This window comes from Lagenorhynchus albirostris, chromosome 19 (assembly GCF_949774975.1).
Source record: "Lagenorhynchus albirostris chromosome 19, mLagAlb1.1, whole genome shotgun sequence".
NCBI classification, from domain to species: domain Eukaryota; kingdom Metazoa; phylum Chordata; class Mammalia; order Artiodactyla; family Delphinidae; genus Lagenorhynchus; species Lagenorhynchus albirostris.
Genome location: NC_083113.1, coordinates 13,018,599 through 13,035,198, shown reverse-complemented (window position 1 = coordinate 13,035,198; position 16,600 = coordinate 13,018,599). Strand labels below are relative to the sequence as shown.

The 16,600-nt window shown below is 48.3% G+C and overlaps 2 protein-coding genes across 7 annotated transcripts in view; one reads left to right on the top strand and one right to left on the bottom strand.

Annotated features, from left to right (window-relative positions):
- The window catches only part of DMAC2 (distal membrane arm assembly component 2), a 25,188-nt gene extending 18,552 nt beyond the window's left edge, over window positions 1-6,636 (bottom strand). For both annotated transcript variants that reach the window (XM_060130840.1, XM_060130841.1), the window contains exon 1: window positions 6,514-6,636. In XM_060130840.1, the coding sequence (XP_059986823.1) occupies window positions 6,514-6,621 (108 nt within the window). In that variant the 5' untranslated portion in view covers window positions 6,622-6,636. The remainder of the gene's footprint in view (window positions 1-6,513) is intronic.
- On the top strand, window positions 2,918-16,600 carry LOC132509619 (carcinoembryonic antigen-related cell adhesion molecule 1-like). 5 transcript variants are annotated; one of them, XR_009537074.1, is made up of 6 exons: window positions 2,918-3,074; window positions 4,019-4,378; window positions 8,137-8,369; window positions 12,326-12,440; window positions 13,925-13,956; window positions 14,970-15,051. XR_009537074.1 is itself a non-coding variant. In XM_060130846.1 (6 exons), the coding sequence occupies exons 1-4, from the start codon at window positions 3,011-3,013 to the stop codon at window positions 12,430-12,432; spliced, it is 807 nt and encodes a 268-aa protein (XP_059986829.1). In that variant the 5' UTR covers window positions 2,918-3,010; the 3' UTR covers window positions 12,433-12,440; window positions 13,925-13,956; window positions 14,970-15,051. The 5 variants fall into 5 exon arrangements, 4 of the variants coding, with proteins under 4 accessions (XP_059986829.1, XP_059986830.1, XP_059986828.1 ...); XM_060130846.1 differs by having other exon boundaries at window positions 8,137-8,412; XM_060130847.1 differs by lacking the exon at window positions 12,326-12,440 and having other exon boundaries at window positions 14,970-16,600.

Below are 16,600 nucleotides of genomic sequence, written 5' to 3'. Positions count from 1 at the left end.
AAAAGACAAGAAATAACAAATGTTGGTGAGGGTGTGGAGAACAGGAAACCCTTGTGCACTGTTGGTGGGAACGTAAATTGGTGCAGCCACTAGGGAAGACAGAATGGAGGTTACTCAGAAAGTTAAAAATAGAACTACCATATGACCTAGCAATTCCACTTCTGGGAATTCAGCTGAAGAAAATGAAAACACTAACTTGAAAAAATTTATGAACCCTCATGTTATTGCAGCATTATTTACATTAGTCAAGATATGAAATGAACCTAAGTGTCCATCTACGGGTGAATGGATGAAGATAATGTGGTGTACATATATATAACGGAATATTATTCAGCCATTAAAAACATGAAATCTTGCCATTTACTACAAACATGTATGGACCTTGAGGAGATTGTTAAGTGAAATGTCAGAGAAAGACGAATGCTGTATAATCTCATTTATATGTGGAATTTAAAACAAATCAAAAAACCTCAAGCTCAAAAACAGAGAACAGATTGGTGGTTGCCAGAGATGAGGAGTGGGGTGTGTGTGAAATGGGTGAATGGAGTCAAAAGGTATATATTCGGGTTTGGGCTTCCCTGGTGGCGCAGTGATTGAGAGTCCGCCTGCCGATGCGGGGGACACGGGTTCGTGCCTCGGTCCGGGAGGATCCCACATGCCACAGAGTGGCTGGGCCCGTAAGCCATGGCCACTGAGCCTGCGCGTCCGGAGCCTGTGCTCCTCTAATGATCTCCTCTAATTATCCACTAGCAAAATTTACACTTCCTGTTCCCGTGACTTTATGTTCTGCTGGCCCAGAGGTCTTGGTTCCAAAGGGAGGAATGCTTCCACCGGGAGACACAAAAATGATTCCACTGACACATCAGGGTTCCTGGCTTTCAAGCTGTCTAAAAAGTATAGAACCTGGAGAGTACCAATCTCAGCTTCAACCTCCTTTCCTCACAGGGATCAGGGGTCAGAAAAAATGAGAGAGACTATAGTGAGGCCCAGAGATTGTGAGGGGGCAGAGATCACAGGGATAGCTGCCTAGAACGGAAGCAGGTGAGGTCACTGGCTGAGGCTGTCCACAGAGTCCCAGGGAGAAGGTGGTACAGGAAAGAAACCCCAGGAATGGGGGAGGGAGAAGCAGAGGATCACAGGCGCTGCGGGAGCTACCCCGAGGCCCTGGGTGGGACTGTGTGTGTGAAGCCACCTCAAGACCAGGGGCCTCTCCATTCATAGCCTATGTGTACAGAGAGCGCCAACGACAACCCTGGATAAAAGTGGACTTAACACGAGAGTTCAGCCATGGGCATAGGGCACCCGTGAGGCCCAGCTCTTGATGAACAAGAGGGAACCAGCTCCCTTCTCACCTGACCCAGGCCCCAGGAGCGAGAGGGGAAGTTGACTGTCCATCCTTTACCCCTCTGCTCCCCTGACCCAGACCTTCCCCTCCTGACAAGCGTGGCTCCCTGCTCCTGCCTCTTCTTCCCATAGACCCATCACCTAGTGCTCCAGCCACATTCACTACTGTCTCCCAGGGACGCACACAGTATAACCTACTGGAGACAAACACAGACTCATCTACATTCCTGGAAATCTGAGCTTGGTGACATCTCATTAAGGAACGGGGCTGGAGTTCTTGGAGCAGCAGAGACTGTGACTCACAGAGCTGGAACATGATGCAGCATTCACATGATATGTAACCCATGTAAAAAGTTCATGGCGTTGAATAAACATGCAGAGCAGCGTGGCACGGTAACGGCTGCACTTCCCTCCTTGTCCACCAGAGGGCGGCAGAGTTACTCCACAGGCTAGAGCCTCCCCAAGGGCTACAGACCCCCCTCAGCCCAGCAGAATAGGACCCTCACCAGTGTCACCTTAGGCCACAGCTCTCCAAGCTCCCCACAATGGACAGCTCCTCCATCCAGCCAGGAGTTGGCCCACTTCACACCTTTAGGAACTACTATTCCTTCAGGTCATCAGTGTGTGTCCCAGGAAGCTGTGGCCCAGCTAGACCCCCATGGAGAGAGAAGGAGCGTCCCTCTCACCAGACATCACTCACTTTGCACCCTTTCCAGCCCCTCAATCCTTTCCTGGAGCCTTCTGGCAGGAACAGAAGGAAACCTTCTCAGAGCATTTGAGAACATTGGAAAGACCCTCCGTGTCACAAAGGGAAATAATATCCTGGTTTGGGGACCTCTAGGTGTCTGTGTGGTGCTGACAGACCTTGCTACTGAAACCGTGCTCCACGGCCAGTATGATCAGCGTCACCCGAGAGCTAGCTCGATGCAGACTCTCAGGTCCACCCCACACCTGCTGAGGCAGACTCTGTGCTTTCACAGGATCTGCAGACCCTCCGTGTGCACAAGAGAGGGGAAGAGTCTACCCCAGCCCATTATGGGGTCTCAGCCTGGCTGGGCATACATGTTACCTGGACAGCTGCTGAAACAGCATTTCTAAGGAGTCATCTGTGCATTCACAGTCTTTATAAAGTTCCACAGTGATTCCAATGCACAGTGTGGGTGACATTCCTGTGACAAGGGTATGAGATGTAGCCGCAGGACTCCTGCTCTAAAGGGAAAACCCAGAAGGGGAAGGGGAGGCTGTGGGGGAGAGGCTGACTGTGCACCCCAACTGCGAACTGTGGGGAATGCCCAGGACACGGAGCCCCAGGGTTGTGCTCCCCCCAACCAATGGCAAATTGTGTGTGTGTGTTTCTAGGCTGAGGAGTCAAGCTGAAAAAGGCAGAAAGAGCAGCGGTTCACAGGGAAATGAATTGTAAACAGGAAGGGAAGGTGGAAGAAGAGAGAAGGCAGGCAGAAATGAGAGAGGAGGGAGAGGGAGGGCCCTGGGCAGAGACCCCGCCCCTGGCCCACGTGACCCAGCGAAGTGCTCCTGCCCCAGGAGGAGGCCCAGCACAGAGGGAGGAAGGACAGCAGAGCTCACACATCAGACAGCAGTGCTCGTGAGCATTTCGGGAGCTGAAGCTCTTCTCACAGAGCGAGGGACACAGCAGACAGCAGACACCATGAAGCCCCCCTTAGCCCATGCCCACAGAGGGTGCAGCCCCTGGAATGGGCTCCTGCTGGCAGGTGAGAGGGGACAATTTTCAGGGTGTGGGCAGGGGTGGGAGAACAGAGACAGGCTGAGGTCTCTGGGGGAGACAGGGCTCTGAGAGTGGACAGAGGGCTTCTGTCTGGACCTGAGGGAAGAGGACATGGGAGCAGGGGAGGGTGGGGGGAGGGACTGAGCAACAGGAAAATCTCAATGAACTGGAACTGGTGAGGGGCAGGAAAACCTCAGTTACTGTACATTTTCCAAATTATTCATCACTGAGCAGTAATTTTTCAAAACTGGTGACAATAACAATTTATGTCAGGGTGTCAATCCAGAAAAAAACGCAACCAGGAAGCTAAACACTGTCCTTACCCACCACCCTTAGAGATTGACAAATAAACACCAGGCGGTAGAGGCCCTGGGAACACTCATTCCTTCCTCACCTGGTATTTGGAGCCTGGTCCAGGCCCTGGGTTACAACCAGGATCAGACAAGTCCCTGCCGTCCCAGAGCTCACACTCTATGGGGAGGAAGACAGACAAGCAAAGAGATCTAGAATGTGCTGTCAGGTGCTGACAAGTGTCATGAAGGAAACGGAGCAGGGAAAGGTCAGAAAGTGAAGACGGAGGGTCTTCGGAGCAGGTGTCAGGGAGGGCAGCTCCCAACAGGCCCCTGAGTGTGAACAAGCGTGTGAGGGCAGCAAGGGAGTGAGCCAGGAAGACATCTGGGGAAACAGAGGAAATAACAAGCTCAGAGGGGCTGAAGTAATGGGAGTCATGCTGCTGACCCTGAGCCAGTAGCAAACACACATGCACACACAGACACAGACAGACAGACACATACACACACACACACACACACGCACTACAAAAACACACACCAAGGCTGAGGGATGAAGAGCCCTGCTCAGGACCCAGGGCCCCATTTTTCCATCCCAACACATAGGTCAGAATATTAATTTCTCTCTCTTCCCTCCTAGTCGCACTCGTAACCTTCTGGAAGCTGCTCAGCACTGTGAAACCCGCTATTGAATCGGTGCCCGTCATTGCTGCAGAAGGCACGGATGTGCTTCTACTTGTCCACAGTGTGACAGGGGATCTTCTAGGCTACAGCTGGTACAGAGGAGAAAGGGTAGAGAACAACCAACTAATTGCATCACATAGAATAGACGTTAGTACAAGCACCACTGGGCTTGCACACAGCGGTCGAGAGACAATATACCCCAACGGATCCCTGCTGTTCCAGAATGTCACCCAGCACGACACAGGATACTACACCCTGTTCATCATAAAGAATGATTTACAGACGGAAAGACTAGCTGCACAACTCCGCGTATACCGTGAGTGATTCCTCTCCGACCTCTGGGTGTTGGGTGGGGTGAATTCTAGTCACACACAGAGGACTGACAGGCCTGGACTGTGTCTCCATCCCCCTCTGTATCACATCCCAGGTTGGGGTTTGAACATTTAGTGCAGGACACACACACAGTGGAGACAAACTTCAAAGGATCAGAATTCTTTTGCAGAATCCGGACCCTGAAGACATTCTGTGCAGGAAGAAGGACCAGGCTGATGGGAGTAACACAGCAGAGGAAGATCAGCCGCAGTTCAACCCCCTGGGCCCCTCCCTGTGCCCATGACACTGAGGGAGACCCTGTAGGACTCAGTATGGGCCTGGCCTGAAGGCCCCCTGGGACCCCCACAGAGAAGTTCAGCCCCGGGAAGCCCCTGCCCAGCTCCTCCGCTCCCGCCTCCAACAACCCCGGAGAACATTTGCCACTGTTGGGCTTTATCCTCCTGGACGGGGTTGACTGGGAGCAGTGGCTTCCCAGCTGCCTGAGTCCCAAGGCTTCAGAGCTGGTCACCAGCCAGGGCTCAGCCCCAAGAGCCACATTTGGGCAGGGGTGGAGTCTGGGCCTTCACCTGAGACTCAGCATGGAGAGCAAGACAGGTTATTAGCCGACCACCAGGGGGACTAAGCAGACTCCAGAGGAAGGTCAGCATCCTCAGGGAGGAACAGAGGACAGAAGATGCTCCTGGCAGCTCCTTGACCACCGGGCACAGCCCAGGGAGCCCTCTCCTGTGGATGCAACTAATAACAGATGCCGTTTTTATGGTCAGCTCCTCTATGCTCAGCTTTAGGTCAGTTAATTATTGATGATTTAAGGTTAATACACAGGCAACATGGCAATCCTGAGACAATTTACCATTTTTTCTATTTTAATGAGGAGAAACTGAGTTAAAGGGGATTACACTCACTGAATCAGAGTCACACAGACCATGACTGGCCAATCAGAGTCATGCCAAGATGACAGCCCCGTCCTCTCCTCCATCCCGGGGGCCTTGTTGTGCATCTTTGGACCCAGAAGCCAGCTGTGGGTTCAGATCCTTTCTTCTTGGGCATCCCCAGCTCAGAGGGAGACTGGGGCATGGAAAGTGAAAGGAAATGGAAAATGAATCCTGTTTACTCTAGAACTAAATGACCTGCATCAATGATCATAGTCAGTGACAGGAAGGTCCAGGCCTTCCCTCTTCAGGCAGCCAATGCACAAGCTCCTTGCACTGGATGAGAAATCATTTATTTATTTGTTTCCTAATGTGCTGGGTGTCACTCCCGCTGGAATAACATGGGAAGGACTCGGTTTCCTCACTCTCCAACCTACACCTGCAAGCAGCATAGGGCCCAACAGGTAAACTCTCAATCTTTCTTTGATGAAGGAAGGATGGAAGGTATAAGAATGAGTGAATGACCTATAATCTCTTCAGGCACTGGAATCTGGATGCAGAATCCTAGGAGGTACTGGCCACACCTACTGCCTGTCTCTCCAGGGATGGGACCCATGTTCCATCCTCTGACCACCCGCCCCTAAAGCACGTTGGGAGCCAGGTCTCACGGTGACTGTGGGGCTGCTCGGCCATGGGAGGGTTTTCCAGGGCTGTAGGGGTCCTGCCTCTGGGCAGCAGCGGGGCTCTTGGATCTTTGATCTTTGACGGCACTTGTAACCCCCACTTTGAAGTCACTTGTAAATGGACATTTTTTGCTCTCTCTGCTGCTTCCATGTCTCTCATCTTCCTCCTCCTTCTTTCCAGCCGGGACTGGCCCTGCTCTGCACAGCTCCCCTACCCTTAAGCCTTCCACAGATACTCCCGCAAATGGCTGACTGCCCTGTTCCCGTCCTGCTAACACCTGTGGCCAGACCCACCCTCCCAGGCAATAGTAAAGGACGCAGAAATCAGTGGGAGCAGCAGCCTCTGCGAGGCTCCAACACGAGCCAGTTTCCCCAGGTCACCGGGAGAATGAGCTCCCACTTTGCCCTGGTCCAGGGCTCTTTCCCTCCATGATGCCAACAAGTGGAACATACCACGTAACAGGTGGTGAATCTAAGGCCTACATGACTCAACCAGGAAGTCAGAGGCAGAAAGACAGGTCTGCAGTCCCCAGTGGCTCACTTCACCTCTTTGATTTGTGACTCACATTCTTGTCCTTCTGGGAGCCTCCCGTTCCTCTCAGTGGTTCCCAAGACCTTCCCAGGGTGGGGCTGACAGACCCTGTGCCATCTGACTGCTTTACTGACTGTTTCATTGCCCGTGTGTCCTCATGATGGTACCTGTATCATAGGGCTCTCCGACGATGAGGTGCCCAAGCCACTGTCCTTTCACTTAGACTTGGCCCAACTCAGACAAATTTGATCCAGCTCTACCTGTGTTTCCTGAGGTAGAAAGAAAAGAAAAGAAAACATGCCACACGCCAGTGGTGGGCCTCCTCCCCATTTGCCTGACTGTCCACGGAAACTGGTGACAGGGACCTCTTCTCCTAAAGTTATTAACATAACACAGAACGTTTCTACTAATTTAAATCATTCCTCTCTTTATAAAACAGACTCAGACCTCTCCCCGATCAATTCTGTCCAAGACTAAGGGCAGAGACGTTGGTTCTGCTGCCAAAGCCAGCCAGCATGTCCCCCTCACTCTTTTTTTTTTTTTTAAATACTTATTTATTTATTTATTTTGGCTGGGTCTTAGCTGCGGCATGCAGGATCTTTAAGTTGTGGCAGGCGGGCTTCTTAGTTGCGGCATACGAACTCTTAGTTGGGGCATACATGCAGGATCTAGGTCCCCGACCAGGGATCGAAGCCGGGCCCTCTGCATTGGGAGCGCAGAGTCTTACCCACTGGACCACCAGGGAAGTCCCTCCCCCTCACTCTTTTCTAATCATTCTTTGGACTTGCCTAGCCTTTACGGGGTCACTGTCTTGTCAATCACCCTTAACACCTGGGCAGAACTGCCCCACCTCATGGCCCTGCAGCCTGAATACTGGACTGACCACCAGGCTTGCTCTGGGTCGTCCCATGTGTTATTTCTGCTCAAACACCCAGTTCCAGGCCATGTTGCCCAGTCTTCTTGGGGTTTAAGGACTATGGGATGGCCCATCATTACCTATCTCTAGGGAACCTTGGAAATCGAGGACTCAGTGAAAACACGTCTCCACCAGGCAATGTAGGTCTGTGCAGCTTGAGGGTCTCAGGACCTGCATGCTCCAGGTGAACACCCCAAGGTCAGTCAGGTAGTCACCTGGTCAGTAAAATACTAAATGAGGGGGCTTCCCTGGTGGCACAGTGGTTGAGAGTCCGCCTGCCGATGCGGGGGACACGGGTTCGTGCCCCGGTCCGGGAAGATCCCACATGCCGCGGAGCGGCTGGGCCCGTGAGCCATGGCCGCTGAGCCTGCGCATCCGGAGCCTGTGCTCCGCAACGGGAGAGACCACAACAGTGAGGGGCCCGCGTACCACAAAAACAAACAAACAAAAAACTAAATGAGGGAGCAAGGAGTCTCTGATTTCCAGGCCTATGTTACTGCTATCAAACCTTGATACATGACAGACACTCGAGGAAGTCTGTGCTTTCTCTCAGACATAGAGCAGGTGGCCTTATACTCTCTGAGTTCAGATGTTCATGCATTTGTCTTGTGATACAAAGACCTGCCTTATTCTTTAAGGACTCAGTTTGGCTGAAAGGTGAGAAATGCCAACTCTGATTGAAGATGCTATTGGAGGAATCAAGGTATAAAAGGGGCCATGTTCTCTCTGTTGTCTTCACAGCGGTGTTGCCCACCCCAGTCATCACCAGCAACAACTCCAACCCCATGGAGCAGGACACTGTAGTGTTAACATGTGGGACGGAGACTCAGAACACCTCCCACACGTGGTGGGTCAACAAGCAGAGCCTCCCCAACAGCACCAGGCTGGAGCTGTCTGAGGACAACAGGACTCTCACTTTATTCCATGTCACGAGGAATGACACAGGACCCTATATGTGTGAAGCTCGGAACCCAGTGAGTGTCAGCCGCAGTGACCCATTCACCCTGAACGTCATCTGTGAGTAGCCTCTGTTCCTATGTGCCCCAGGCAGCCTGACTGAATCTCCACTGCCGGAGGCCAGACCACACCCTTCCCTCTCAGGTCCAGGTACATGGACTCTCACCTCTGGATATCAGGCTGGCCATGACTTCCTGTCCCAGGCAAATCTGGGCAGGCCCAGCCTTGAGCCAAGTCTAGGAGGCAACAGTGGCTGACACGGGTCTCTCACTGTTTTGCGGTACAAGGGCCTCTCACCGTTGTGGCCTCTCCCGTTGCGAAGCACAGGCTCCGGACGCACAGGCTCAGCGGCCATGGCCCATGGGCCCAGCCGCTCCGCGGCATGTGGGATCTTCCTGGACCAGGGCACGAACCCGCGTCCCCTGCATCTGCAGACGGACTCTCAACCACTGCGCCACCAGGGAAGCCCCGTAATACCACACTTTTGATTACTGTAGCTTTGTAACAAATTCTGAAATCAGGAAATGCGAGTCCTCCAACTCTGTTCTTCTTTTTCCAGATTTTTTTGGCTTTTAGGGGTCTCCTGAAATGCCATATGAATTTTAGGGCTGATTTTCCATTTCAGCAAAAAAAAAAAAAAAGTCATTGGGGAATTTTGATAGGGATTGCGATGAATCTTAGATCACTTTGGGTAGTACTGTCATCTTAGCCATGTTAAGTCTTCCAATCCATGGACATGGAATGTCTTTCCGTTTATTTATGTCTTCTTTAATTTCTTTCAGCAGTGTTTATTTATAGTTTCTCAGTGTATAAGTCTTTCACCTCCCTGGTTAATTCCTGAATATTTCATTATTTTTGATAGTATTGTAAATAAAATTTTCTTAATTTCCTTTTTGAATGTTTCATTGTTTGTGTATAGAAACAACTGATTTTTTTAATAGTATTTATTTATTTTTGTTTTTGGCTGCATTGGGCCTTCGTTGCTGTGCGTGGGCTTTCTCTAGTTGCGGCGAGCAGGGGCTAGTCTTCATTGTGGTGCACAGGCTTCTCATTGCGGTGGCTTCTCTTGTTGCGGAGCACGGGCTCTATGTGCGTGGGCTTCAGTAGTTGTGGCACGCAGGCACAGTAGTTGTGGCTTGCGGGCTCTAAAGCACAGGATGAGTAGTTGTGGTGCATGGGCTTAGGTGCTCTGCAGCATGTGGGATCTTCCCGGACCAGGGATTGAACCCATGTCCCCTGCATTGGCAGAAGGATTCTTAACCACTGTGCCACCAGGGAAGTCCTGAAACAACTGATTTTTACAAGTTGATTTAGTATTCTCCAGCTTTGATTAATTTGTTTATTAGTTCTAACAGTTTTCTTGGGGATCTTTATGGTTTTCTACATATAAGGTCATGTTATCTGCAAACAGAGATAATTTTACTCTTCTTTTCCAATTTGGATGTCCTTTATTTCTTTTTCTTGCCTAATTGCTCTGGCTAATACATCCAATACTATTTTGAATAGAAGTGGAAAAAACAGGCATTGTTGTCTTGTTCCTGACCTTAGAGGAAGAACTTTCAATCTTTCACCATTCAGGATGATGTTAGCTGTGGGTTTTTTATATATGTCCTTTATTATGTTGAGGTGGTTTCCTTCTTTTCCTAGTTTGAGTGTTTTCATCATGAAAGGTTAGTGGATTTTTGTCAAGTATTTTTTATTGGTTTAACCTCCTTACTTTATGTCTATTCATAGTCTCTATTTCTTTGTGATTTCATCTTGGCAGCTTTCATGTTTCTAGGAATTTGTCCATTTTGTAGAAGTTATCCAATTTGTTGCCAAATGATTATTCATAGTACTCATATTTTGTAGAATTGGTAGTAATGTTCCCACATTCATTTCTGATTTTAGTAATTTGAATCTTCTTTTCTTAGTCAATCTAGTTAAAGATTTGTCAATTTTGTTAATATTTTTGAAGAACCAAATATTGGTTTTATTGATTCTCTCTACTGTTTTTCCATTCTCTAATTTATTTATCTCCATTCTAATTGCTATTGTTTCCTTCATTCTGCTAGCTTTGGTATGTTTTTTTTTTTCCCTTGTTTTGTTTTTCGTGTCCCTTAAGTTGTAAATTTAGGTTGCTGACTTGAGATCTACTTTTTTAATGTAAGCATTTACAATTACAAATTCTTGCACAGGATTCTTGACTTCTCTGAGCCTCAGATTCCTCAGCTGAAAATTGTAATAAAAGTACCTGCTTTGGGCTTCCCTGGTGGCGCAGTGGTTGAGAGTCCGCCTGCCGATGCAGGGGACACGAGTTCGTGCCCCGGTCCGGGAAGATCCCACATGCCGCGGAGCGGCTGGGCCCGTGGGCCGTGGCCGCTGAGCCTGCGCATCCGGAGCCTGTGCTCCACAACGGGAGAGGCCACAACAGTGAGAGGCCCGCGTACCGCAAAAAATAAATTAAAAAAAAAAAAAAAAAAGTACCTGCTTCATGGTTTTGTTTCAGATTTAATGTAATATTCAATTAAACCCATAGCAAAATACACACAAAGGAAAATTTTTCCAAAAATGTTAGCTGCTATAATTACTACTATTATCAGTAGGTTATGTGAAATCAGGTACTCCGATTCAAGGACTACCTAACTCTAGATCCACCTCTTATTAGCCATATGACTTTGGGTTTTTCACTACTGGAAGCCTCAGATTTTCCATCTGTAAAATGGAAATAATGTCTATCTGACAGGGTTATTATATGAATTAAATGAGATATATGGGAAATATTATATATAGCACAGAATCTGGCACATAGTAAGTACATCATAACAATGGCTAACATTAGCATTAATTTTCAGTTTTGAGTTGAATGGTGAAGGGAACTGAAATAAAAAAGAACAAAGAGGGCTTCCCTGGTGGCGCAGTGGTTGAGAGTCCGCCTGCCGATGCAGGGGACGTGGGTTCGTGCCCCGGTCCAGGAGGATCCCACATGCCGCGGAGCGGCTAGGCCTGTGAGCCATGGCCTCTGAGCCTGTGCGTCTGGAGCCTGTGCTCTGCAGCGGGAGAGGCCACAACGGTGAGAGGCCCACGTACCGCAAAAAAAAAAACAAAAACAACAAAGAGGCAAAAGGTATTATATATTTGGGGAAGGAAGGTATAACACAAAAGACGCATAGGAACATGTTACTGAGTAAATATGGAAGAGAGAAAAAAAGGAGTTGAGTGCAAAGTTTCACATCTAGTATGTTAGTTTTCATCCTGTGAGATGCAGCCCAGATGGGATTAGACATACAAGACATTCATTGGGAAAAATGCCTGTGAAGGAAAGTGGGGCAGGAGCGGGAGGAGCCTGGGCGGGTCCTCAGACCATGATGCATATTGGATCCCTGGGAAGGAGAAAGGGAAGGAGGAAGTCTTAGGCTGCAGTGCAGTTCTAAGAGAGTGTCTGCAAATCTGGTGAGGAGTCCTTGAACTAAAGTCACCCAACACACAAAAATCATTTCTTGCAGAACTGGGATTGATTTCATATTCCTGCTGGGAACCTGTGTGAAGGGTGGTCTCTGTGCAGAGGGGCAGTGAATTCAGAGGGCCTTCCATCAAAAAATCCCCACCAAGACACCTAACAGGCACATATTCATGGTGGCCACACCTGGGCCACACCCAGAGAAAGATGTAATCATGAAAACATGGGAAGCTATAAACATAGAAAAATAACCATCAGTGCTTCTTCCATTTCCAAAGCCTTCAAAAATATCTGAGTGCAGAAAGGCCACACTGGAATTGAGGCATGTCCAACCACCAACCTAGAAATACAGTCAGAGAGGAAAAAATTACAAAAATATAGTCGGCTAGTCACCTCACAGCAACCTTCCACAGAAATTTTATTCCTTGAAGGAACAAGTCGAGACTATTTCATATTGAGAGTTATTTCCCAGAGCACCCCCCACTGTAAAATAATGTCACCTTCATTGACTCTTCGTTTTTCTTTCGATGACAGTTGATTCAACTGGCCTTTCAGGTGGTGCTATTGCCTGCATCGTGATTGGAGTCCTGGCTGGCATAGCTCTGATTGAACCTCTGGTGTATTTCCCGTATATGAGATAGACTGAAGGGTATGATGCCTTTCCTCTTGTTCTGCTTTCTCTGAGGCTAATCGTCATGCTCGGGAGAGGGAAGGAGACTTCATCTCTGTCTCTGGACCTGGATCTGCTCCTCATGCTTCCTAAAATCTTTCTTCTTGGCATTAATTCCTGTGGGTCTCTTCTTCCCTGGTCTTCATGCTTCCTGTGCCCTACTCTCTCTTGGACATAGTTATTCCCATCCCCACCTGGTTTAGAGGGGGAAGAACCAATTATGTTCCTCTGTCCCCAGTCAGGGAAGCCAAGGTCCAAGAAGGAAAACTAATGAGGAAATGAAAGAAGCAGGAGGAAGGGGGTCCTGCGCTCTGTCGACAACAGTAGCAGGAGGAGGGAGGGACAGGACAGGAAGAGAACCTAAGAAAAGCAGAAACAACCAAAGGCCTCCTGGGCAATAAATAAAGTGACAAAGAAACAGCATCTACCTACAAAAGGGGAAAGGTGTCAGGGTAGAAATAAGCTCAGAAGCAGTTGGCATGAATGGCCCCAAATGTGAACAGCCAGTAAGCAGGAGAGGAGTAAACACCAGAAGGGATGATGGGTAGATTGAAGGAGGAGGTCCTCAGAGGAAAGAGGACCAACCAAGGTATAAAGGAACACTGAGGAGCCCCAAGGAGTCATGCTGACAGGGTCCTTCCTAATTCAAGGAGCAAAGGTCCTGTGCCTGGGAATAGCAGTCACAGTGTCTGATATTTATTTAGGGCAAGTGACTAGCGCGATCTCACAGAGCACAAATCCTCAGACCACAACCAGAGTAAGTAAACCTGCTCACCTAGTGAGAGCTCGTATGTCCTACTGTATACCCTGCCCTACCAGGGAATCTCGGATTTCCAAGTGAATCCCTACCTTCTGAATTATTAGAGGGGATCTCAGTTTCCCAAGCTTAAACTGGCATAGGTCCTCACGCCCTTCCTAGCCATGTAAGATTCCCCTGAGACACAGCTGGGGGAGAGACACTCGCCCCTCCTAGGCCAGGCAAGCCAAGCAGGCCATGAGATGGACATGTTTCCAGGAGCCTTTTCCTCATCCTACCTCCTTCCCCCTCCTGCCTCTATTACGGATGCGGGCATCTCCTTTGGTGAGACTTTCCCTGCCTTTGGTGCTCTGGGTACTGTGGGCCTCAATGCCCCTCCTTGCCGCTGAAGCCTGCTGCTGAGACACACACCTGGGCAAAACTCATGCCTTGTGAACTGGAAGAAATCTTCGGAAGTGCACTGAGGCCTCTCCCCACCTCTCCTTGGTCTAATGCCCTGGGGTCTGGACCTCAGACTGAGGGAAGCGAATTCCTTAAGTCTTAATCATGGGCCACCTCCCCACCCCACCCTCTCACCACCTGCCCCCTCCTTCAGCTAGAAGCACAACAGCTTCAGAACACCGTGTTCTGAGGCAATAAGTTAGTTCTGAGGCAATAAGTTAGTTCTGCAGTTTCATGGGTTGATAACTCTCCTTTGTTTCCCTAGGTCAGGGCCACTCTGACAATTCACCTAACAAGGTAAGCACAGCCAGTTTCACTGGCTCCTTTTCTCATGGAAATATCTCTGTGTAGAATGGGTTATTCTTGAACATACAAAAGTGAGATCAAGTTTGGTTCAAAGTTCCTCACTTCAGCAACAGACAAAGAAGTATTACCCCCACCAGTCTACCTCATTGCAAGATGTGAACTTGAATCCTGGCTGGGACCTTGGGCTGGTAACTTAACCTCTTTGATTCCCGGCTTTTTCACGTGTAAAATGGACATGCTGCCTCCTTCAAAGAGAAGTTCAAAGAATTAAATGACATAACAAAGGTAAAGCACCTGACACAATGCCCAGCTCAAGGAAGGCACTAGATCATTCTCCCTCTTCTGCCTCCAATCTGACCCTGCTCTTACTATCAAATGATAATTTCCAATCTAATAGATCTGAGGTCTTAGTTCCTTTACTTTCTGATAATTGTACTGAATTTTTCTCATCTTAACCTTCAATAGAATATACATTGATATTGAAAAATGCTTCAATCATAAGTATATTTTAACAATGTTTAAGTTTCTACATACCTATGTAAACAGCACCCAAATCATTTAAAAAAAATCAACCCCCCCAACAAACACACACACAAAACGCTCCAGTTACTTCCCTCCAAAGAGTAATGACTATCCTTATTTCCAGTGCATTAGGTTAGTTTTACCTGATTATGCACTTACATAAATGAAAAATACAGTGTATACATGTGTCTGGCTTCTTTGATTCAAAATTGTCTTGTGAGATTCATTCATATTGTTGTGTGCCTTTGTCGTTCATTTATTCTCATTGTTGTATCATCATATTCCATTGTAGCATTCCATAATCTATCTCTTCTAATGAACATTCAATAGAATGTTAGTAAGCAGAGAAAATGGGTAATAAAAGCCCTTCTCTGAACTAAAAGTTTCAAAGTGGTGAAAGCATGTGGTGCTGAATCACACTGGACAAGGTGAGGGCCTGGCCTACGACACTGATTTAATTGACTGCTGTTCATTCCTTTCAGATTGACGAAGTTGCATATTCTGCCCTGAACTTCAATGCCCAGGAATCAAAGAAACCAACTTCAGCCTCCCCATCAGCCACAGAAACAGTTTATTCAGAAGTGAAAAATAAGTGATGCAACCAGTCCTGCTCACTGCACTTATTCCAAGCTTCTCGTCCCCATCCCTAGGAGATCCCTTTGCCCTCCGGGGAAAATGTGAATAGTGTCTTTCCCCCGCTTTCATCCCTAATGAGGCTCCTCCAGGCTGCCTAGTCACAGTCCCTTCCTTCAGTGTCAGTAGATGAAAAGGTACATCCAGGAGGAGGTCTGTAGGAAACCCAACCTTCCTTGTCATTGAACTTTGGCAAAGCAGACCTTGGGAGAGAGTTGCCAGAACCTCCACGCCTCCCCATTTCCTGACCTAAACTGGTTTTAAACTTGCTCATTCCTTCCCACCCCAGTCCTTTCATATTGGAGTTTAACTTGAATTTGCCATAACCTGGAAAATTATGTCCTTGATCCACTGAAATGCATGTGCCAGAAAAGGAGAGGAAAAGGAAAAACTTCTGCTCTCTGAAGCCCGGTGTGAACCCACCATTCACAGGAAAACACATACATAACCAATTCTGAACTGGGAAATTCTATACCTTTGTCCACTTTCAGGGTTGTCTACCTGCAGGACCAGGGCTAAACAACTTACTACTTAGCTAGAATACCACCTAAACCTTTGAAAGCCTGTCTTCAGAGAACCTACTAGAAGCAACTAGAAAACAACTTCTCAAAGTCCATAAGTGAATCCAAATGGAAATTGCAAAAAATGCACATACTGTTTTAATAACTTTATGGGCTTCATTAAAGGCAATGCTCAGAGATGGAGGGATTATCGCTTTAGAGGACAATCAGCTCTTAACAGAGACAATCTGCTGGGATTTGGGAAAGGAATCAGAAAGCTACCCTGCAGGGATTATTTAAATAATGGTTAAAGAATGTACAATTTGGGGTATTGGGTTTTTTCCTTCCTTCTGAGACATTCGCCATTTAAATTTTTGTAATTGTTTGTTTATGTGAAAGGGGTTATGTTTACTTAATTTGCTGTGTAAGCCAATCTGACTGCCTTAGGTGAAAGAAGCCACCAAAACCCCTCAAGTCCCTCTGGCCAGGAGCTCCTCAAGCCTTTTATGTCAGGGGCTCCAAAAAGAAGATAAGAAGAAGCAGTTTTCTACATTCATGGCCAGAAAGGGATCTCGCTCAGTTTCTAGGCGCCTCAGACCAACCATCAGCACCATTCTATTCCGTGTTTCTGCCTGTGCACGTTCCATCCACCCCACTCACCTTCTCAGGAAACCTTGGCCTCTGCTAAGGTGTGTTTGGTTCTTGAGAAGCAGGAGCACCTGAAGGGGACACGACCACCCACGCAGCTGGCCTCGTTTACAACCTAGAAAGCTGCACTGGTGCTGATGCTCCTTAGGACACAAGGGGAGGATTATAGCTCAGCTCTGGGCTTCGTGAAAGCCTCTGAAATTTGTTTTCTCCCATGGGGTCTATGAGACCCAATGTGTCAGCATAAAAAGGACGGGCAGGAGAAGGAGAGGCACGTCTACTTCCCACCCAGCCTCCTTCTGCATGGATGGAACCTCCTTGAGGCTGTTGAG

Coding starts and splice junctions, on each gene's coding strand:
- LOC132509619 (XM_060130845.1), top strand. CDS start 3,011: ATGAAGCCCCCCTTAGCCCATGCCCACAGAGGGTGCAGCCCCTGGAAT. Junction 4,379..8,136: donor TGCACAACTCCGCGTATACC/GTGAGTGATTCC, acceptor TTGTCTTCACAG/CGGTGTTGCCCACCCCAGTC. Junction 8,413..13,924: donor ATTCACCCTGAACGTCATCT/GTGAGTAGCCTC, acceptor TTGTTTCCCTAG/GTCAGGGCCACTCTGACAAT.